Source organism: Oncorhynchus keta, chromosome 15 (genome assembly GCF_023373465.1).
Source record: "Oncorhynchus keta strain PuntledgeMale-10-30-2019 chromosome 15, Oket_V2, whole genome shotgun sequence".
NCBI classification, from domain to species: domain Eukaryota; kingdom Metazoa; phylum Chordata; class Actinopteri; order Salmoniformes; family Salmonidae; genus Oncorhynchus; species Oncorhynchus keta.
Window position 1 is genome coordinate 28,141,687 of NC_068435.1, and position 24,835 is coordinate 28,166,521.

Here is a 24,835-nt window from a genome sequence, read left to right on the forward strand (position 1 = left end):
TGGGGTTGAGGTCTGGGCTTTGTGCGGTCCAGTCAAGTTCTTACACACAGATCTTGACAAACCATTTCTGTATGGACCTCGCTTTGTGCACAGGGTAATTGTCATGCTGAAACAGGAAAGAGCCTTCCCCAAACTGTTGCCACAAATTTGGAAGCAATTCATCGTCTAGAATGTCATTGTATGCTGTAGCGTTAAGATTTCCCTTCACTGGAACTAAGGGGCCTAACCCAAACCATGAAAAACACCTCCAGGCCATTATTCCTCCTCCACCAAACTTTACAGTTGGCACTATGCATTGGGGCATGTAGCGTTCTCCTGGAATCCGCCAAACCCAGATTCATCCGTCAGACTGCCAGATGGTGAAGTGATTCATCACTCCAGACAACGAGTTTCCAGTGCTCTAGAGTCCAATGGGGGTGAGCTGTACACCACTCCAGCCGATGCTTGGCATTGCACATGGTGACCTTAGGCTTGTGTGCGGCTGCTTGGCCATATAAACCCATTTCGTGAAGTTCCCGACAAACAGTTCTTGTGCTGACGTTGCTTCCAGATGCATTTTGGAACTCGGTAGTGATGCTGAAATGTGTCCAAACCCCTCTGAATCAGGACAGATGATTTGTATGCGCTACGCCCTTCAACACTCGGCGGTCCCGTTCTGTGAGCTTGTGTGGCCTATCACATCGCTGCTGAGCCTTTGTTGCTCCTAGACATTTACACTTCACAGTGTCCCAGTTATTGTGACTGGGGCAGCTTTAGCAGGGCAGAAATTTGACAAACTGACTTGTTGGAAAGGTGGTGATGATGCCACATTTAAAGGCACGGAGCTCTTTAGTAAGGCTATTCTACTACCAATGTTTGTCTATGGAGATTTCATGGCTGTGGTCGATTTTATACACCTGTCATCAGTGGGTTTGACTGAAATAACCGAATCCACTAATTTGAAAGGATGTCCACGTACAGTGCATTCGGGAAGTATTCAGACCCCTTCTCTTTTTCCACATTTTGTTACGTTATAGACTTATTCTAAAATAGATTAAATATTTTTTTCCCCTCATCAATCTACACACAATACCACATAATGACACAGCGAAAGGTTGTCATTTTTGCAAATGTACATAATAAAACAAGCATAAATACCTTTACATAAGTATTCAGACACTTTGCTATGAGACAGGCGAAGAAACTCCCCAAATACAGGTGTGCCAAGCTTGGAGCATCATACCCAAGAAAACCCGAGGCTATAATCGCTGCCAAAGGTGCTTCAACAAAGTACTGAGTAAAGGGTCTGAATACTTCTATATTTGTGATATTTCCATTTTTTAAATGTTTTATTACATTTGCAAAAAAATTCTGAAAACAGGTTTTTGCTTTGTCATTATGGGGTATTGCATGTGGAATAATAAGGGGGGGAAACAATTTAATCAATTTTAGAATAAGGCTGTAACGTAACAAAATGTGTAAAAAGAGAAGGGGTCTAAGTACTTTCTGAATGCACTATATACTATGCTGCCCTCCCAAGCAAAAAGACAGTAACTGCTTTGGTCGAAAATGAGTTAATGTAACAAAAATGACATTAAATACATGCTTAATCATGTGGACAAGTATCCTGCCTCTATTGTATTGTGTTTTGGAGAAAATTGGGTCGTATTAGCAGTAACTGCAAAAAGTTACTGTGAAACCACGGTAAGTGGCAGTAACTGAACTTACTGCCTTTTACCTGCCCTTGGCTGCAGTTACTGCATTTTACCTTTGTATCATATATCTCATAATTTTATTCTGATAGTGATGCCATCGAGGCTGTATGACACTGACTGACAACTACACACATATACATTACTAATCTAGGGATACAACACCATGGCACAGCATTCCCGGGGAGAATGATGGTTGAACTTGCTCTGAAACGCCGACATCCAGACATTGGTAAGAACTAGCTAGCTAAGTAGTTCTGACATCAAAATTAACTAGCTAGCTAGCGAGCATAGACTAACAATGCTACCTGCTCTCATAAGAGATCTGCAATTGATAGTAACGTCAAACTATTAGCCATATAATGAATTATATTCTGAAATGTAATCTGATGGTTTCTTTGAATCAGTACACCATACACACGATTTCTAGCCAGTGACAGCACACCTAGCTAAAACTGACGCGTCCCTACCAAAACGTCAAAACCTACCTAGCTAGCATTAGCATGAAGCAATAGATTTGTGCTACATGTTCCCATAAGAAACGATCAGCAGTTTATACTAGCTTCAATCTATTATACCTATAATTAATATAATCATTGTAGTTGTATTCTGACATTCAATGGGTTATTTGAATCCGTAACCTTACACCACACACACGATCTCTAGCCAGCTGACGGTCAGTTGGACGTGCACCCCATACTGAATTGTCAAAAGCAACCGCACACTCGTTTTCCGGATGAGCACACACACAGCATTGCTAGCTCATTGATAATTTATCTACTCACATGTTCAGGGTTTCTGTTTTTCTTTTATATTCCAATATTGCGTGACTGTCCTGGTCAGGAAAGTTAAAATCCCAAATTGTATCCATCACCTTTGTTGGTGGCATATGTAATTAGTACAACAAGCTTTTTTTGACATGCCAAACGTGAGCTCAATGTGTCTGCTTCGGTGCCATCATTACATACCTTAAGGGAAGAATTCGGCAGTACCTGTATGGTTAGTGAGAAAGTCCATATTGCAAATGTACGGTCCCTTACTAGACGTCCGAAATCGTTTGTAAAATTCGCGGACGGCGTCGGGCCGAGCGGCAGGGCCGGACCTACCAGGAAGTCATCAAATGAACGTTGTCGGACATTCGGTTTCCGTTTTACAAAAATAATAAGATTTATGTCATTTTTCCCATGTCCCGGAAATTCCCACAAGAGGGCATAAGCAATCATATGGCTATTGCTACAAAACATCACGATTCACGACGGGGCCTTATCTCGAAAACTGAAAATATTTAGAAGCCGAAACTCGGTGAGCGTAGGGGCGGCATAATGGGCAGTTGGCCCCGAACAAGATGGCGTCTAGGCCTCAACGGTTTTTGAGTTATGGCCATTTATCTGGGATTAAAGGTCCAAAATGAAAATAGAGAAATTATTTTTCCACTTCACGTCAAAGTCAAGGAGCCTCCGGTGTCAATAAAAAAGAACCAGCCATTTATCTATCGTCATTTAAGAGAAATCGTACAACGACACCTTGGTGATGTTCACGGATAGGTGTTTTTTTTTTCAACGGTTACAGATCCAGTTGCAGGTTGTTCTTACGAATCTTTTTAAAGTGTGCTGCGGAGCTCTGCGAGATTTCTGTGATTTTCTATGATTTTCTGAAATAACACACACTCACTAAACCCTCCGTAAATAACTCAGTTCTTAACGTAAAGACTTAAAACTCAGGATTCTGTAAAGGCATACCCCAATCATGATATGAGTTTATTTATAGCTTCCTGTGCCAACCGGAAGTGCCTTTAATGGTGTCACAGTGGCAGTTTCCATGGGTTAAAAAGGTCAGATCTTTTCAAAACTTCATATGTGTGACTAGGTAACCCTCATGAACTGTAAATCAGTCATTTCTCCCAGCAGATGTCAAAGAAAAGCTCTCACACGCACACACAGCAAGGATGGAGTGAAAAGTGTGGTTCTTAAAGACACAGAGAGCAGGCAATGGCATAAACATAATGTCTAGGCCGTGCCGAGTTCAACGAGATATCCCGCTTGACCGTAGCTCGCTCGGTCTGAGCGCAGCGACCATTAGAAAAGTAGGCCCAAAATGAAGCCTGCCCCACAACGTCATTTGCTTTTGGGTGACAGTGAGAGAACCGTTAGGGTGAGAAGCACAATTCGACCTCAGGTATGTTCCTAAGGTCCTTCCGATCCGTGCAAGCCTAACGTTGACAGTGTGGCATTAACCCTTAATAGTTAAAAGATGGTGTTTACTTCAAAAAGTTTGCATTGATTTCTCTCCCCATAGGAATACATTGCCTTTACCCCTAAATTCAACCTGAAGTCTATATGGGTTATGAATGCCGTATGAACCTGTCTTTGGTAACAGTCCATCAGGCCAGTATGAGGTCTACCTGTGTTGATTCTAAGCTTCCTGGACCAACCGGAAGTGGTTAAAATCACCCTAAAAGTGTTTTTCCATTACCTGCCTGCAGTTTGATAGACATAGTGCATTCAACCCTGTGTAAATCAGTCAATTCTTAACGTAAGGACTTAAAACTCAGGATTCTGTAAAAGCATAGCCCAGTGAGGATATGTGTTGACTTATAGCTTCCTGTGACAACCGGAAGTGCCTTAATTGGTGTCTCAGGGGCTGTTTCGAGGGGTTAAAAAAGTCAGATCTGTCCAAAACTTCATATGTGTGATTAGGCAACCCCCATGAACTGTAAATCAGTCATTTTTCCCATAAAATTTCAAAGGAAAACTAAATCACACAGACACACAACTTGGAAGGAGGGACGTATTGGGGTTTGTAGAGACAGACAGTGCCTCCAATAGTTAGCTTTGTTCGAGCTAAAAAAGAACCGTCAGACCTAGAGTTCCGAAACTTTAGAAACCTGTTCTAGGCCTCGGGTCGATAGTGCGTGGTGAGTTAGGTGGCTCTAGAAGGTTCTCGGACCGAGAAATAGCCTCGTACATTTGCAATGTCTTCAATTCATTTTGACCATTACGAAAATGGCGACATTTAGAAAAGTCTCAGAGACACAAGACTAGGTGCATTGAAACCGGCTCGGGCCATAGAGACGGACCCCAACGTTTCGGTCCGATAGCTCATTCAAGGACCCCATAGCAAGGCATTGAAAAAAATGGATTTTCAGCACCAATTAGGGTTTTACTCGGGCACCGAAGGACCTATCGAGCCGAAACTCGGGATTCGGGGTCGCCTCACATAGGCCTTCACATAATGTCTGACCTGGACCCGCAGCTAGAACGTAACTATGTGTTTTACGTTTTTATTATGTTTTAAACTAATGGCGCTGTGAATTATGGGCCTGCTCTGACATATGTGATAGTTGGCTTCTAAATGAGTTGGAAAAAGTGGGTTTGGTGTCAATTGGTATCAGTTTGGTGTCAGAATGACATCTAATTGACTGGTGGACACTGACTTGCTAGTTGACTTTTGTACATTAGCAATATGTTTAAACGGAGAGGGACCATCACCAAAATGGCATTCTGAAATCAACACAAAAAATGGCATCACCATAGTCTCCAGGCTGTGCAGAGTTCAACGAGACGCCCCGCTTGACCGTAGCTCGCTCTGAGTGCAGCGACCTTGAAAAAAAGAAGGCGCAAAAGGAAGCCTGGCCCTCAATGTCATTTGCTTTTGGGTGACAGTGAGAGAACCGTTAGGGTGAGAAGCACAATTCGACCTCAGGTACGTTCCTGAGGTCCTCCTGATCCGTGCAAGCCTAACCTTGACCGTGTGGCATTAACCCTTAACAGTTAAAATAAGGTGTTTACTTCAAACAGTTTGCATTGACTTCTCTCCCCATAGGAATACATTGCCTGCACCTCTAAATTCAACCTGAGGCCTATGTGGGTTATGAATGCCTTATGAACCTGTCTTCTATGACAGTCCATCAGACCACTATGAGGTCTACCTGTGCCAATTATAAGCTTCCTGAAGCAACCGGAAGTGGTTGAAATCACCTTATCAGTGTTGATCCATACACTGCATGCAGTTTGATAGACATAGTGCATTCAACCCTGTGTAGATCAGTCAATTCTTAACTTAAAGACTTAAAACTCAGGATTCTGTAAGTGGCTATGTCAATCAAGACATGTGTTTACTTATAGCTTCCTGTGCCAACCGGAAGTGCCTTTAATTGGGTCACACTGTCTGTTTTGAAGGGTTAGAAAAGTCACATCTCTCCAAAACTTCATATGTGTGACCAGGTAACCCTCCTAAACTGTAAATCAGTCATTTCTCCCAGCAGATGTCAAAGAAAAGCTCTCACACGCACACACAGCAAGGATGGAGTGAAAAAGTGTGGTTCTTAAAGACACAGAGAGCAGGCAATGGCATAAACATAATGTCTAGGCCGTGCCGAGTTCAACGAGATATCCCGCTTGACCGTAGCTCGCTCGGTCTAAGCGCAGCGACCATTAGAAAAGTAGGCCCAAAATGAAGCCTGCCCCACAACGTCATTTGCTTTTGGGTGACAGTGAGAGAACCGTTAGGGTGAGAAGCACAATTCGACCTCAGGTACGTTCCTAAGGTCCTTCCGATCCGTGCAAGCCTAACGTTGACCGTGTGGCATTAACCCTTAATAGTTAAAAGAAGGTGTTTACTTCAAATAGTTTGCATTGACTTCTCTCCCCATAGGAATACATTGCCTGCACCCCTAAATTCAACCTGAAGTCTATATGGGTTATGAATGCCGTATGAACCTGTCTTTGATAACAGTCCATCAGGCCAGTATGAGGTCTACCTGTGTTGATTCTAGGCTTCCTGGACCAACCGGAAGTGGTTAAAATCACCCTAAAAGTGTTTTTCCATTACCTGCCTGCAGTTTGATAGACATAGTGCATTCAACCCTGTGTAAATCAGTCAATTCTTAACGTAAGGACTTAAAACTCAGGATTCTGTAAGTTTCTATGTCAATCAAGACATGGGTTTACTTATAGCTTCCTGTGCCAACCGGAAGTGCCTTTAATGATGTCACAGTGGCAGTTTCCAAGGGTTAAAAAGGTCAGATCTTTTCAAAACTTCATATGTGTGACTAGGTAACCCTCATGAACTGTAAATCAGTCATTTCTCCCAACAGATGTCAAAGAAAAGCTCTCACACGCACACACAGCAAGGATGGAGTGAAAAGTGCGGTTCTCAAAGACACAGAGAGCAGGCAATGGCATAAACATAATCTCTAGGCCGTGCCGAGTTCAACGAGATATCCCGCTTGACCGTAGCTCGCTCGGTCTGAGCGCAGCGACCATTAGAAAAGTAGGCCCAAAATGAAGCCTGCCCCACAACGTCATTTGCTTTTGGGTGACAGTGAGAGAACCGTTAGGGTGAGAAGCACAATTCGACCTCAGGTACGTTCCTAAGGTCCTTCCGATCCGTGCAAGCCTAACCTTGACCGTGTGGCATTAACCCTTAATAGTTAAAAGAAGGTGTTTACTTCAAAGAGTTTGCATTGACTTCTCTCCCCATAGGAATACATTGCCTGAACCCCTAAATTCAACCTGAAGTCTATATGGGTTATGAATGCCGTATGAACCTGTCTTTGATGACAGTCCATCAGGCCAGTATGAGGTCTACCTGTGTTGATTCTAAGCTTCCTGGACCAACCGGAAGTGGTTAAAATCACCCTAAAAGTGTTTTTCCATTACCTGCCTGCAGTTTGATAGACATAGTGCATTCAACCCTGTGTAAATCAGTCAATTCTTAACGTAAGGACTTAAAACACATGATTCTGTAAAAGCATAGCCCAGTGAGGATATGTGTTGACTTATAGCTTCCTGTGCCAACCGGAAGTGCCTTAATTGGTGTCTCAGGGGCTGTTTCGAGGGGTTAAAAAAGTCAGATCTGTCCAAAACTTCATATGTGTGATTAGGCAACCCCCATGAACTGTAAATCAGTCATTTTTCCCATAAAATTTCAAAGGAAAACTAAATCACACACACACACAACTTGGAAGGAGGGACGTATTGGGGGTTGTAGAGACAGACAGTGCCTCCAATAGTTAGCTTTGTTCGAGCTAAAAAGAACCGTCAGACCTAGAGTTCCGAAACTTTAGAAACCTGTTCTAGACCTCGGGTCGATAGTGCGTGGTGAGTTAGGTGGCTCTAGAAGGTTCTCGGACCGAGAAATAGCCTCGTACATTTGCAATGATTTCAATTCATTTTGACCATTACGAAAATGGCGACATTTAGAAAAGTCTCAGAGACACAAGACTAGGTGCATTGGAACCGGCTCGGCCCATAGAGACGGACCCCAACGTTTCGGTCCGATAGCTCATTCAAGGACCCCATAGCAAGGCATGGAATAAAGTGGATTTTCAGCACCAATTAGGGTTTTACTCGGGCACCGAAGGACCTATCGAGCCGAAACTCGGGATTCGGGGTCGCCTCACATAGGCCTTCACATAATGTCTGACCTGGACCCGCAGCTAGAACGTAACTATGTGTTTTACGTTTTTATTATGTTTTAAACTAAAGGCGCTGTGAATTATGGGCCTGCTCTGACATATATGATAGTTGGCTTCTAAATGAGTTGGAAAAAGTGGGTTTGGTGTCAATTGGTATCAGTTTGGTGTCAAAATGACATCTAATTGACTGATGGACACTGACTTGCTAGTTGACTTTTGTACATTAGCAATATGTTTAAACGGAGAGGGACCATCACCAAAAGTGACATTCTGAAATCAACCCTAACGAGCCATGGAGATGAACCAGAATCACTGCCCAGCTATCCCGAGTTCATCGGGCCAGTCAATTTCACATTCCTGCAGGATTTTTATAGCATGACAAATTCGTGATGGTACCTGCCCATTGAACCATATTGCAAATGCACAGTGACTTTGCAAAAGTGAGAAAACATAAACAAATGGACATGATGAAATCAACACAACGAGTGATGGAAATGTACAACTATCACTGCTCAGCCATCCTGTGTTCATCAGACCAGTCAATTTTGCATTTTTGAGCATGTCAAATTTCATATGGTAAATGCACATTGAAACATATTGCAAATGCGCGCGCACTTGCAATATGATTCTATAGTGTAAAAACATCACCTAATGGACATGATGAAATCAACACAACGAGTGATGGAAATGTACAACTATCACTGCCCGGCCATCCTGTGTTCCCATAGCGAGCATTAATATCAGAATGACCGGTAAATGCATTTACAACCATATTTTTATTTTTGGGTTACCAGTTGCACAACAATGCACGTGCATTTGCAATATGATTCTATAGTGAAAAACATCACCTAATGGACATGATGAAATCAACACAACGAGTGATGGAAATGTACAACTATCACTGCTCGGCCATCCTGTGTCCATCAGACCAGTCAATTTTGCATTTTTGAGCATGTCAAATTTCATATGGTAAATGCACATTGAAACATATTGCAAATGCGCGCGCACTTGCAATATGATTCTATAGTGTAAAAACATCACCTAATGGACATGATGAAATCAACACAACGAGTGATGGAAATGTACAACTATCACTGCCCGGCCATCCTGTGTTCCCATAGCGAGCATTAATATCAGAATGACCGGTAAATGCATTTACAACCATATTTTTATTTTTGGGTTACCAGTTGCACAACAATGCACGTGCATTTGCAATATGATTCTATAGTGAAAAACATCACCTAATGGACATGATGAAATCAACACAACGAGTGATGGAAATGTACAACTATCACTGCTCGGCCATCCTGTGTCCATCAGACCAGTCAATTTTGCATTTTTGAGCATGTCAAATTTCATATGGTAAATGCACATTGAAACATATTGCAAATGCGCGCGCACTTGCAATATGATTCTATAGTGTAAAAACATCACCTAATGGACATGATGAAATCAACACAACGAGTGATGGAAATGTACAACTATCACTGCCCGGCCATCCTGTGTTCCCATAGCGAGCATTAATATCAGAATGACCGGTAAATGCATTTACAACCATATTTTTATTTTTGGGTTACCAGTTGCACAACAATGCACGTGCATTTGCAATATGATTCTATAGTGAAAAACATCACCTAATGGACATGATGAAATCAACACAACGAGTGATGGAAATGTACAACTATCACTGCTCGGCCATCCTGTGTCCATCAGACCAGTCAATTTTGCATTTTTGAGCATGTCAAATTTCATATGGTAAATGCACATTGAAACATATTGCAAATGCGCGCGCACTTGCAATATGATTCTATAGTGTAAAAACATCACCTAATGGACATGATGAAATCAACACAACGAGTGATGGAAATGTACAACTATCACTGCCCGGCCATCCTGTGTTCCCATAGCGAGCATTAATATCAGAATGACCGGTAAATGCATTTACAACCATATTTTTATTTTTGGGTTACCAGTTGCACAACAATGCACGTGCATTTGCAATATGATTCTATAGTGAAAAACATCACCTAATGGACATGATGAAATCAACACAACGAGTGATGGAAATGTACAACTATCACTGCTCGGCCATCCTGTGTCCATCAGACCAGTCAATTTTGCATTTTTGAGCATGTCAAATTTCATATGGTAAATGCACATTGAAACATATTGCAAATGCGCGCGCACTTGCAATATGATTCTATAGTGTAAAAACATCACCTAATGGACATGATGAAATCAACACAACGAGTGATGGAAATGTACAACTATCACTGCCCGGCCATCCTGTGTTCCCATAGCGAGCATTAATATCAGAATGACCGGTAAATGCATTTACAACCATATTTTTATTTTTGGGTTACCAGTTGCACAACAATGCACGTGCATTTGCAATATGATTCTATAGTGAAAAACATCACCTAATGGACATGATGAAATCAACACAACGAGTGATGGAAATGTACAACTATCACTGCTCGGCCATCCTGTGTCCATCAGACCAGTCAATTTTGCATTTTTGAGCATGTCAAATTTCATATGGTAAATGCACATTGAAACATATTGCAAATGCGCCATCCGCGCACTTGCAATATGATTCTATAGTGTAAAAACATCACCTAATGGACATGATGAAATCAACACAACGAGTGATGGAAATGTACAACTATCACTGCTCGGCCATCCTGTGTCCATCAGACCAGTCAATTTTGCATTTTTGAGCATGTCAAATTTCATATGGTAAATGCACATTGAAACATATTGCAAATGCGCGCGCACTTGCAATATGATTCTATAGTGTAAAAACATCACCTAATGGACATGATGAAATCAACACAACGAGTGATGGAAATGTACAACTATCACTGCCCGGCCATCCTGTGTTCCCATAGCGAGCATTAATATCAGAATGACCGGTAAATGCATTTACAACCATATTTTTATTTTTGGGTTACCAGTTGCACAACAATGCACGTGCATTTGCAATATGATTCTATAGTGAAAAACATCACCTAATGGACATGATGAAATCAACACAACGAGTGATGGAAAGGAACAACTATCACTGCCAGGCCATCCTGTGTTCATCAGGCCAGTCAATTTCACATTCCTGCAGGATTTTTATAGCATGACAAATTCGTGATGGTACCTGCCCATTGAACCATATTGCAAATGCACAGTGACTTTGCAAAAGTGAGAAAACATAAACAAATGGACATGATGAAATCAACACAACGAGTGATGGAAATGTACAACTATCACTGCTCAGCCATCCTGTGTTCATCAGACCAGTCAATTTTGCATTTTTGAGCATGTCAAATTTCATATGGTAAATGCACATTGAAACATATTGCAAAATGCGCGCGCACTTGCAATATGATTCTATAGTGTAAAAACATCACCTAATGGACATGATGAAATCAACACAACGAGTGATGGAAATGTACAACTATCACTGCTCGGCCATCCTGTGTCCATCAGACCAGTCAATTTTGCATTTTTGAGCATGTCAAATTTCATATGGTAAATGCACATTGAAACATATTGCAAATGCGCGCGCACTTGCAATATGATTCTATAGTGTAAAAACATCACCTAATGGACATGATGAAATCAACACAACGAGTGATGGAAATGTACAACTATCACTGCCCGGCCATCCTGTGTTCCCATAGCGGGCATTAATATCAGAATGACCGGTAAATGCATTTACAACCATATTTTTATTTTTGGGTTACCAGTTGCACAACAATGCACGTGCATTTGCAATATGATTCTATAGTGAAAAACATCACCTAATGGACATGATGAAATCAACACAACGAGTGATGGAAATGTACAACTATCACTGCTCAGCCATCCTGTGTTCATCAGACCAGTCAATTTAGCATTTTTGAGCATGTCAAATTTCATATGGTAAATGCACATTGAAACATATTGCAAATGCGCGTGCACTTGCAATATGATTCTATAGTGTAAAAACATCACCTAATGGACATGATGAAATCAACACAACGAGTGATGGAAATGTACAACTATCACTGCCCGGCCATCCTGTGTTCCCATAGCGAGCATTAATATCAGAATGACCGGTAAATGCATTTACAACCATATTTTTATTTTTGGGTTACCAGTTGCACAACAATGCACGTGCATTTGCAATATGATTCTATAGTGAAAAACATCACCTAATGGACATGATGAAATCAACACAACGAGTGATGGAAATGTACAACTATCACTGCTCGGCCATCCTGTGTCCATCAGACCAGTCAATTTTGCATTTTTGAGCATGTCAAATTTCATATGGTAAATGCACATTGAAACATATTGCAAATGCGCGCGCACTTGCAATATGATTCTATAGTGTAAAAACATCACCTAATGGACATGATGAAATCAACACAACGAGTGATGGAAATGTACAACTATCACTGCTCGGCCATCCTGTGTTCATCAGACCAGTCAATTTTGCATTTTTGAGCAAGGTCAAATTTCATATGGTAAATTTTTGAAACATATTGCAAAATGCGCGCGCACTTGCAATATGATTCTATAGTGTAAAAACATCACCTAATGGACATGATGAAATCAACACAACGAGTGATGGAAAGGAACAACTATCACTGCCAGGCCATCCTGTGTTCATCAGGCCAGTCAATTTCACATTCCTGCAGGATTTTTATAGCATGACAAATTCGTGATGGTACCTGCCCATTGAACCATATTGCAAATGCACAGTGACTTTGCAAAAGTGAGAAAACATAAACAAATGGACATGATGAAATCAACACAACGAGTGATGGAAAGGTACAACTCTCACTGCTCGGCCATCCTGTGTTCATCAGACCAGTCAATTTTGCATTTTTGAGCAAGGTCAAATTTCATATGGTAAATGCACATTGAAACATATTGCAAATGCACGTGCACTTACAATATGATTCTATAGTGAAACAACATCACCTAACGGAGATGATGAAATCAACACAACGAGTGATGGAAATGTACAACTATCACTGCTCGGCCATCCTGTGTTCATCAGACCAGTCAATTTTGCATTTTTGAGCAAGGTCAAATTTCATATGGTAAATGCACATTGAAACATATTGCAAATGCACGTGCACTTGCAATATGATTATATAGTGAAAAAACATCACAAAATGGACATGATGAAGTCAACACAACGAGTGATGGAAAGGAACAACTATCACTGCCCGGCCATCCCGAGTTCATCAGGCCAGTCAATTTTGCATTTCTGCAGGATTTTTGAGCATGTCAAATTTCTTACGTCATTTGGCCCACAAAAAATCCTTATGCACAATTTAAAAAAATATATAAAAAAATATGATAATAAAATTGGACAAAAGTATATTCATACAGTTCTTACACATGTGTAATTGACAAAAAATTGAAAGAATTTCAAAAACGGTCCAGAAAGCACTTTTTAAGGGTGTGTGAAGTTTTTTACAAAATTTTGACATTTTTGACTTTTGACTTTTGACTTCCTATGAAATCATATTGGAATTGGACAAAACATATTCCTTATGCGCATGTAAAAAAAAAAAAAAATTATGATAATAAAATTGGACAAAAGTATATTCATACAGTTCTTACACATGTGTAATTGACAAAAATCGAAAGAATTTCGAAAAACGGTCCAGAAAGCACTTTTTATGGGTGTGTGAAGTTTTTTACAAAATTTTGACATTTTTGACTTTTGACTTTTGACTTCCTATGAAATCATATTGGAATTGGACAAAACATATTCCTTATGCGCATATAAAAACAATAAAAAAATTATGATAATAAAATTGACAAAAGTATATTCATACAGTTCTTACACATGTGTAATTGACAAAAAAATCGAAAGAATTTCGAAAAACGGTCCAGAAAGCGCTTTTTAAGGGGTGATACGTTTTGAAAAAAATTTCATTTTTTCAAAATTTTACTTTTGGACATTAATTTGGGTTACATCTCCAATATGAAAACCCCGGTGGAGCGCATTTGCCCCCTGTTGAAATTTTAAAGTGTTACAACTGGCAATTACCATATGGCATTTGCAATACACTTTGCATGAATCAACGCCGAATTGGGTGGTATTGGCCAATGTGTATATGGTTTGTCCGATGCCAATGACATGCCATTCATTTTTGTCCAATACAGGGGGTATTCCTTACATGAATGCGGAAAAACTGTTTTGTATGACTTCCACCAATCCCTGTGGCCTAGATAATTAGTATCTATGCGGATCAAAGTTGCCATGTGAGGGTGTATTAGGACAGTACAACCACGTCAATACTAGGTTTTATTCCTGTCAATGTCCATCCATGCAATTTTTTTGTATTTGTAAATAGAAATGAAAATGTAAGATCCTTTTTGAGAGCAGGTATGAAATTAATAGATGAACTGAGTTATGACAGTGAAAATTATTACAATATTTTTTTTTAAAATCAACATAGATTATATCCTATATTATAGAATAACTGAAAAGGATTATGATCATATGTTTGAACACCAGAAAATCTCAGTATTAATTATTATCATCCTTAACAGAATAGAATCATTAGGATGCATGTCCCTGATTATTTGCTCTATTTATTTCAGTTGAGTTTGAGGGCCACATTCCAACAAAGACTCCTGATCTACCCCCTTTAACTGAAGTCACAGTGTCAACACTATCTGAAGAAATAGAGAACCAGTGGGGGGTCTCTGACTCCTTAGAAATCATTCTATCAGATGAGAAATCAAGTGCCAATGATGATGATGATGAAGATTATCATCCACCTTCAGAGTTGGATGTTCCAGCACAAGTGGCAACTGAGGCCGTGGACACAACTCCAGAACACCTATCAAACAAGAAATCCAAGAGTCCACCAATGGGTAAGCCATGTGGTCCCAAATGCAAGAGGCAATGTACTCAGAATATTAGGCGAAAGGAAATATGGGAAAAGTATTGGGAGATGAAGTATAAGGAGAAGAGGACATGGTTCTTCCACATGGTGGCACAGCAATCTAAGAAACATGTCACTGTTGGTGCTGACAGTCGACCCAGCAGACCGTTTCTGTACCATCTTCCAAACCAGAGCGGTTCTGCACAACACGTGTGCAAAGCGTTTTTTCTGACAACATTGGGCGACCACCTCAAAAATGACAGGTTGATTGTCACAATGATGGGCAAGTCAATCACAACCAAACTAATTCCACCAAAGGATCAGAGGGGAAAGAAAGCTTCAGCGAGCAAATTGAACATGAATCCAATCCTTCCATTCCCAAATCAGCCACTACAGATGAGAGCATGCCCCCCCATCGCTTCTACCTCCCTAGGGACGCCAATATTCGGTTCATGCATAATGACTACAAGGAGAAGAACAAAGATGCCAGCTGCGGTTATGAAACCTATCGCAAGGCGGTAAAGGGAAGGAACATCAGCTTTGTGAAGCTTGGAGAGGAGGAGTGTGAGCTCTGTTTGGTGCAGGGTTATCATCTGAAGATGGAGCACAGAGAACCCAAGCCTGCCAAGACAACAGCCATGCAGCACCTGAATTCACCATCACCAACCCTGACTGCATGCAATGTAGAAAATATGAGGAACATAAGAAGTCTGCAGGGCAGAGCAGAAGCCATTACCAGGCTGATTCACAGAAAGATTGGCCTGAGGACTGGTCTGTGAGCAGTGTTGATATGCAAAAAGTCATCATGCTCCCTCGCATGCCAGGTGTGAAAACAGCATTTTTCACAAGAAGAATTGTTCCCAATCACGAGACATTTGCCACCATTGGAAAGAAGTCTCAAAAGAAGACGAAAACAATCTCAGTGGTATGGCATGAAGGAACAGCTGGTTGGAAGGCAGAGGAGATTACTTCATCTTACGTAATAGCACTGGAGCATGAGAGAGATGTCAAGCATGCAGTGTATTGGGTGGATAACTGCACTTCTCAAAACAAAAACTGGTACCTCCTAACATCACTGGTGAGCGTTGTCAATGCTGACTCAACTTTGATGGAGGACATCACCCTCATGTTCTTCGAGCCAGGACACACCTTCATGAGTGCAGACAGTTTCCACCATGGCGTGGAACAGGAAATGAAAGCTCGACCTGGAGGTGTGGTGTACGACTTCGGGGACTTCCTCCATGTGGTCGCTACATCCAATGCAGGCAAGGTGGAGGTGGTCGGAATGAAAAAGGAAAACATCCTGGCATGGAAAGCTGGCCATTCCATCGTCAAGCTGAAGAAGGCAGCAGCACCAAAGCTGGCAGAGATGGCTGAGATCCAGTTGAGGCGTGGATCCAGGAGCCTCTTCTGCAAAGTCTCCCATGAAGAAAAGGACTTCACAGAGCTTGACTACCTCATGAAGAAAGTCACTCTAGAGACACCCCCGACACTACGTACACAGGATAGAGGGATAGATGAGTTCAAGAAGATGGACATAATCACCAAGCTGTGTCCTCTGATGCCTGCACATCGAAGGCAGTTCTGGAATGACTTGGCTGTGAACAGCATTGCTGAGGATGAGGAGTGATATGGAAGAGCACTGAAGAAGTTTTACTTAAAAATGAAATGTTACTTAAAAATGAAATGTAACTATTCAGCATTTTATCAATTGTCATTTGGGTCCTCTTGTGAATATGAACATGTAAATATGTTTAAAATGTATTCTTAAAGCTGTTATTTATTAATTCAAAAGTGTCATTTGAAAAAATAAAAATAAAATGTTTTTATTAGCAATCTCATGGTCATTTTTTATAATTTGTATTACCCTACATCATACTTCGATCCTGTTCCGTCATTATATATTACAAGACAGGTCATCATTTCATGTAATTCAAACAATTTCAGTGCTACTTTTCACATTTATTCTTATAACAAGACATGTAGAACCTACATCTCTATGTAAATGCAACTTGTATCTTAGTGGAAGACACAAAGGATGCCGTTTCAAATCTTTTACACTGTCAGTAATTACACTGCTCTTGTATTAATAGCATAAATGAGAAGTATGGTAAACTAACAAATGAAAATGGCAGATACTGCTCTTTGCTTTGGTATTATCCTGCAATTTATAACAGATCATGCCAAGGAAGAAGACAGTAACTGCCATTTAAGTGTCAAAGGTCATGTCAGAGGTCAGAGTCAACATGAATAAATAAGGTACTCATAGTAAGGCAACAGACCATTATATCTCCAATGATAACCCTAGAATTAATTTGGCTGGACAATTAAACAACTTTGAAGCCATTATTTTCAGTTCCACTCTATGAGCAGTTACTGCCTTTTTGCTTGGGAGGGCAGTATGCTTTTCTGGAATTGGGGAATAATACACCTTTATTTATTTACAATTCTGTCATTTACAGTGGAGGCATGAGCCTGACCAGCAGTTCCCCAGAGAATGCCAGACAGCCCATACAAGAGTGAGTTTTGATTGGGTTTTGGTGAGTGACTGAGAGGCTGGGGAGAGTTTGGTCGGTGAGATTAACAATAGAACAGCCCTTGCAGAGTAAGGGGAACAACTACTTCACGGTCTCAGAGCAAAGTGACGTCACCGATTGAAACGCTATTTAGTGCGCACCACAGCTAACTAGCTAGCCATTTCACATCGGTTACACATACAAAGAAACAATAACCACAGGGCTTAGGGCTAATGCAGGTCATGTGATTCAATGTGCTTTAGCTGAAGATGCATGGTACACAGAAGGCTCATATCTTTGTAATTTATTTCCATTCGTATTTGGTCTTCACTTTGGAACGACAGTTTGCAAAGATGTTATGGGGACATTATGGGGATGTTATGGTGTCATTCAGGTGTCGTGCACGAAGGGATGATATTTATAAGAAGTTGCCAACATGCCCTCCCATAAGTGTGTACAGTTCTTTAACTTCATCTGTCCTATTTTATTTGCAGAAGCCTGAAGGCTGGAGCCACCTGATCCTCGACTCCAGTCTCTTGTTAAATCAAATCAAAATGTATTTGTCACATGCGTAGTAAACAACAGGTGTAGACTAACAATGAAATGCTTACTTACGAGCCCTTCCCAACAATGCAGAGATTTTGTTGTTGAAATAGTAAACAAAAACAATAATAATTAGAATAACAGCACAAGGAATATATACACAATGAATAATGTTAACTTGGCAATATACACCGGGTGGGTACCAGTACTGAGTCCATGTGCATGGTAATTGAGGTAGATATGTACATATACTGTAGGTAGGGATAAAGTCACTAGGCAACGGGAGACATAATAAACAGTAACAGCAGCATACAGTACGTGATAAATCAAAAGAGATTAGTGCAACGAGGGTCAATGCAGATATTCAAGGTAGCTGTTGGTTAACTATTTAACTAACTATTTAGCAGTCTTATAGCTTGGGGTTAGAAGCTGTTCAGGGTCCTGTTGGTTCCAGACTTGGTACATCGGTACCGCTTGCCGTGTGGTAGCAGAGAGAACTGTCTATGACTTGGGTGACTGGAGTAATTTCTGGCCAAGTGTGGTCCATTTAAAAATCATTCCTTCCTCCCTCCCTCGCCCCTTGCCCTGCAAGTGTATACTCATCAGACGTCATGATACGTCATCAGAAGTGTCCACTTCATTTGAGGGCTGAGGGGATAGTCTTTTCAGTGTTTGGACCGCAATCACTGACAAGGGCCAGCTCGGAGCTGACACTGTCATCTTCATTTCAATATGTACAGATATAGGATCTTAATTTGATCACTCTTTGGATGCTGAGAATTTTTCTGCACCACAGGAAATGCAGATGAGCTTCGTGATTTACATAAATTCACTGAACGCCCAAACTAACACATGGTTATATTAACAGTATTTCACTTTTCATGTAGCCTGCTTTTGGCCAGCTAAAAGCCTAAGGCACTGATCAAGCAACATTATGGTCTCTAAACGTTCAAATCCTGTTGTAGGATCTTCATCTGACCTATATTGTCACAGCAACATTTTAACATTTAGCCCGTAATGTTGCTAGATTGGTGGTTAGGCTATTAGCTGGCTACATGAAAAGTGCAATACTGTTTCATTTGCTCCTTTGCTTTTTTTTAGCACTATAATAAATCAAGTAGTTGTGTTGAAGCCTAATGGCTACTCTCAATAATCCACTGTTTGTGTGCTCCCATCCTATTCATCGGTACAACTTGAATTTGAAGTGGCTTTAAAGTAGAGAAAAAGGTCAAATCATCCAAAAATGGCCTCCCGGGTGGCGCAGTGGTTAAGGGCGCTGTACTGCAGCGCCAGCTGTGCCATCAGAGACTCTGGGTTCGCGCCCAGGCTCTGTCGTTAACCGGCCGCAACCGGGAGGTCCGTCCGTGGGGCGACGCACAATTGGCCTAGCGTCGTCCGGGTTAGGGAGGGCTTGGTCGGTAGGGATTGCGCAACAGTGACTCCTGTGGTGGGACCGTTGCAGTGCGCGCTAACCAAGGTTACCAGGTACACAGTGTTTCCTCTGGCACATTGGTGCGGCTGGCTTCCAGGTTGGATGTGCGCTGTGTTAAGAAGCAGTGCGGCTGGTTGGGTTGTGTATCGGAGGACGCGTGACTTTCAACCTTTGTCTCTCCCGAGCCCGTACGGGAGTTGTAGCGATGGGACAAGATAGTAGCTACTACAACAATTGGATACCATGAAATTGGGGAGAAAAATGGGTAAAAAAATATAAATAAAGAAATCATCCAAAAATGTAAATGATGACACTGGCCTACATTAAAGAGCATATTTGCTCTTGGACCACATCGTTTTTAGAGGACAGGTTTCCCTCGTGGTCATCAAATTCAACACCCTTCCACCTTTTGATTTCAGTCTCAATCAGCAAAGTCAGTCACATTTCCTTTCTTTCCTTCCCAAGGTCCTCTCACTAGGTGCAGATGTCCTACCAGAGTACAAGCTCCAGACCCCTCGCATCCATAAATGGACCATCCTGCACTACAGCCCCTTCAAGGCGGTGTGGGACTGGGTCATCTTGCTCCTGGTCATCTACACTGCCATCTTCACCCCCTACTCTGCGGCCTTTCTCCTTAGTGACCAGGAGGGGGCGGCCATGCAGATCTGTGGTTACTCCTGCTCTCCGCTCAACGTGGTGGACCTCATCGTGGACATCATGTTCATTGTTGATATCATCATCAACTTCAGGACGACGTACGTCAACAAAAATGACGAGGTGGTCAGCCAGTCACAGCGGATCGCTGTGCACTACTTCAAAGGCTGGTTCCTTATAGACATGGTGGCGGCTATCCCCTTTGACCTGCTCATATACCGCTCGGGAGAAGAGGTGAGGAGATCAGAGGGGAATGGTCTTATTGTACCTATCCAAATGCTGCTGCGAGAGTCTGTTATATGAATCCGTGCAAATATGTATTAATTCTTTCTTAAGTAAGCTGACACAGTGATAATAATAAAACAAGTTTGGTTTTATGGCTAGGTGTTCTGCATGTGTGAATGACCATTGTTTGAGCTCTTTCTGACTTATACCGTTTTAGACAACAACTCTGATTGGTCTGTTGAAGACTGCTCGGCTGCTGCGATTGGTGCGCGTAGCTCGGAAGCTGGACCGATACTCTGAATACGGAGCGGCCGTCCTATTCCTCCTCATGTGTACCTTTGCCCTCATAGCTCATTGGCTGGCCTGTATCTGGTACGCCATTGGTAATGTGGAGCGTGCAGGAGCAGCCCGGATTGGCTGGCTGGACTCTCTGGGTGACCAGCTCGGAAAACCCTACAATCAGACTATACCAGGGTCAGGTCCCTCCATAAGGGACAAGTATGTGACAGCACTCTACTTTACCTTCAGTAGCCTGACCAGCGTGGGCTTTGGAAATGTCTCACCCAACACCAACTCTGAGAAGATCTTTTCCATCTGCGTCATGCTCATCGGCTGTAAGTCACAATTATTAACCCTCAATACACAAATAAGTATTGCTTTATATACACGCTATGCCTCTATTAACCCATGATTTGAAATTTGACAACACATGAATGGACAATGTGTAATTATGGATTATGTTTGTGGGATGTGTTCAACCTATTGGATAGCCATATCTCATGCCCACTGCCCAAGGCAATTCTCCCCCAGGGATGTTCATTTTACTGTATCGTGTCTAATAATATAAAAAGCTGCACATTTTGATCAAATCAAATCAAATGCTATTTGTCACATGCGCCGAATACAACAGGTGTGGTAGACCTTACAGTGAAATGCTTACTTATACAAGCCGTAACCAACAATGCAGTCCAAAAATAACATTTGAATAAAATCTATATGTAAGAAACAATAAGAATAAGAAATAAAAGTAGAAAATAATTCAAGAGCAGTAGTAAAATAACAATAGCGAAGCTATATACAGGGAGTACCGGTATAGAGTCAATGTGCGGGGGCACCAGTTAGTTGAGGTAATTGATTTAATACAGTATGTACATGTAGGTAGAGTTATTAAAGTGACTATGCATAGATAATAACAGAGAGTAGCAGCAGTGTAAAATGAGGGGGTCAGGGGGGCAATGCAAATAGTCTGGGTGGCCATTTGATGAGATGTTCAGGAGTCTTATGGCTTGGGGGTAGAAGCTGTTTAGAATCCTCTTGGACATAGTCTTGGCGGTCCGGTACCACTTGTCATACGGTAGCAAAGAGAACAGTCTATGAGTAGGGTGGCTGGAGTCTTTGACCATTTTTAGGGCCTTCCTCTGACACCGCCTGGTATAGAGTTCCTGGATGGCAGGAAGCTTGGCCCCAGTGATGTACTGGGCCGTACGCACTACCCTCTACAGGTCTTTGCGGTTAGAGGCTGAGCAGTTGCCACACCAGGCAGTGATGCAACCATGCTCTCGATGGTGCAGCTGTAGAACGTTTTGAGGATCTGAGGACCCCGGCCAAATCTTTTCAGTCGCCTGAGGGGGAATAGGTTTTGTCGTGCCCTCTTCATGACTGTCTTGGTGTACTTGGACCATGTTAGTTGTTGGTGATGTGGACACCAAGTAACTTGAAGATCTCAACCTGCTCCACTACAGCCCCGTCCGTACATGCAAAAAATCATAATGTTTTCCTAGGATTGTAATGTTACGTTTCTTTTTTGCAAATATGCCAAGACCTCTATCTCTGTTCCCTCTGTCTATCAACAGCTCTGATGTATGCTAGCATATTTGGTAATGTGTCAGCCATCATCCAGCGGCTCTACTCCGGCACAGCTCGCTACCACACCCAGATGCTGCGGGTTCGAGAATTCATCCGGTTCCACCAGATCCCCAACCCACTGAGGCAGCGGCTGGAGGAGTACTTCCAACATGCCTGGTCCTACACTAACGGCATTGATATGAATGCTGTGAGTCATACACACACACACACACACACACACACACACACACACACACACACACACACACACACACACACACACACACACACACACACACACACACACACACACACACACACACACACACACACACACAGCTACTTGTTCTGGTCATTTACTGTAAGTGTGGCGAAATGGACACAAAGTAGTACTTGTAAAAAGGCAACATGCAGTGGTCGTCACAAAAGACAAACCAGCTGATGTCTGTCCACTCCTCTATGTTGTCCAGGTGCTGAAGGGCTTCCCAGAGTGCTTACAGGCTGATATCTGCCTGCACCTCAACCGCACCCTGCTGGAGAACTGTAAGGCCTTCAAGGGCTCCACTAAGGGCTGCCTGCGGGCCCTGGCCATGAGGTTTAAGACCACCCACGCACCGCCAGGCGACACCCTGGTTCACACCGGTGACATCATCTCAGCCCTTTACTTCATCTCCCGTGGATCCATAGAGATCTTGAGAGGGGATGTGGTGGTGGCCATCCTGGGTAGGATATCATCTAAACTGCATTTCCATATGGCACAATAAAAATGGACTTGATTTGAATTTACTAATATCAGCCCTATCCTAAAGCAGTGGCTTTTAACCTTCTGGCTTTTAACCTGTATATTGTTGCAGAGGCTTTCAACCCAGTCTCTCTCATCTCCTCCACTCCTTGATATGCCTCATAGCCCTCCACAATGTTGAGCGTAACATCCTCATCTAGTGGTTACTATGGGTTAGTCACAAGAATATGAGCGATCACATCCATTTGGAAACCTTGTAAATCACTATAAATGAATACAGAAAAAGTGAATTACATATGAATTAATGACACATTGTCTCTGAATATCCACAATATCTGAAGCATATCATATATCCATGTTGATCATATTCTAAAATAGATATGGTATCATCTAATGTAGCTACATCCAGTAAACAATCTCTCCTTCCCTTCCTGCAGGTAAGAATGACATCTTCGGAGAGCCCATTAACATGTATGCCCGTCCAGGGAAGTCCAATGCCAACGTGAGGGCTCTGACCTACTGTGACCTCCATAAGATCCACAGGGAGGACATGCTGGAGGTGCTGGACATGTATCCCGAGTTCTCTGACTACTTCTGGGGGAACCTGGAGATCACATTCAACCTCCGGGATGTGAGTGGGCTTTTTGTTCAAGAATTTTGTCACTAATTCCTTGCTAGAAAGTGAGATTCAGAGGACTATGCTGTCTCTTATCTTTACATTTGATTGTTGGAATTCAAATGTTTTGACTAAAGAAATCACTCTATTTCTTCTCGCTGTTTTTCAGACTGCCACGGTTGCTGGCTCAATGAGCAGTAAGGACTCTGACCATGGTGGAGTCAACCATCGGATTCCCAGACAAGAACTGTCTCTCAGCTTGGACAGAGGTGTGGTACCCTGTTAGTCAAGTACTCTGACTCTGACTCTGATTAGATTGTTATGTGTAATTCAGTTTGATTTGAGTAAACCCATTCAATTTGCATTAATCACACTTGCTTCAATTTAGACTGTTCTAAGTATGTTCTATCCACACTGAGTATGCAAACAAGAACACCTGCTCTTTCCATGACATAGACTGACCAGGTGAATCCAGGTGAAATCTATGATCCCTTATTTATGTCACTTGTTAAATCCACTTCCATCAGTATAGATGAAGGGGTGGAGACAGGTTAAAGAAGGATTTTTAAGCCTTGAGACAATTGAGACATGGATTGTGTATGTGTCATTCAGAGGGTGAATAGGCCAGACAAAATATTTAAGTGCCCTTGAACAGGGTATGGTAGTAGATGCCAGGTGCACCAGTTTGTGTCAAGAACTGCAATGCGGCTGGGTTTTTCACGCTCAACAGTTTCTTGTGTGTATCAAGTCAACATGGGCCAGCGTCCCTGTGGAACATTTTCGACACCTTGTAGAGTCTATGCCCCGACGAATTGAGGCTGTTCTGAGGTTGCACGCTATTCCCTATGCACTACCCTATAGGCCCTAGTCAGAAGTAATGCACTAAATGGGGAATAGGATACCATTTGGGACAAACTTTCTGCGTTCTCTGCCTTGCCTCACAGATGCAGGGGAGACCAATCCATCCCAGAGACCTGTCCGCAGGGCCAGAGGCCAGAGCTCCAGAGACCAGGGAGATGGGCAGAACACAGAGATTGAGGGGCTGAAGAACTCAGTTTATTCTCCTTCCCACTCCAGCGGAGATGAAGAGTCAGTGTTAACCAGCCCTGTACAACCAACTTCACTAATGGGGACCCCCTATAGTGAAACCACCATCCTCAACATCAGCAGTGCTTCAGAAGATGAGATGAACCACAAAACTGGCAACACCTGCAACGCTCTCTCAGGTAGACAATCCATTCATGAGCACTACTTTTATATAAA

General features: G+C 42.1%; 2 protein-coding genes across 3 annotated transcripts in view; both read left to right on the plus strand.

Moving 5' to 3' along the window:
* LOC118394723 (potassium voltage-gated channel subfamily H member 2-like) overlaps window positions 1-24,835 on the plus strand; it is a 73,405-nt gene that overhangs the window by 45,670 nt on the left and 2,900 nt on the right. For both annotated transcript variants that reach the window (XM_035788202.2, XM_052463806.1), the window contains exons 2-8: window positions 19,956-20,378; window positions 20,587-20,983; window positions 22,223-22,422; window positions 22,685-22,937; window positions 23,394-23,587; window positions 23,742-23,841; window positions 24,517-24,798. In XM_035788202.2, coding sequence (XP_035644095.2) covers window positions 19,956-20,378; window positions 20,587-20,983; window positions 22,223-22,422; window positions 22,685-22,937; window positions 23,394-23,587; window positions 23,742-23,841; window positions 24,517-24,798 — 1,849 coding nt within the window. The remainder of the gene's footprint in view (window positions 1-19,955; window positions 20,379-20,586; window positions 20,984-22,222; window positions 22,423-22,684; window positions 22,938-23,393; window positions 23,588-23,741; window positions 23,842-24,516; window positions 24,799-24,835) is intronic.
* On the plus strand, window positions 1,502-16,801 carry LOC118394724 (uncharacterized). The gene is made up of 2 exons (XM_035788203.2): window positions 1,502-1,923; window positions 14,713-16,801. Exon 2 carries the CDS (start codon window positions 15,676-15,678, stop codon window positions 16,627-16,629), a length of 954 nt encoding a protein of 317 aa, XP_035644096.1. The 5' UTR covers window positions 1,502-1,923; window positions 14,713-15,675; the 3' UTR covers window positions 16,630-16,801.

Excerpts from the sequence above, each read along its gene's own strand:
- LOC118394724 (XM_035788203.2), top strand. The coding sequence starts at position 15,676 with ATGCAATGTAGAAAATATGAGGAACATAAGAAGTCTGCAGGGCAGAGC.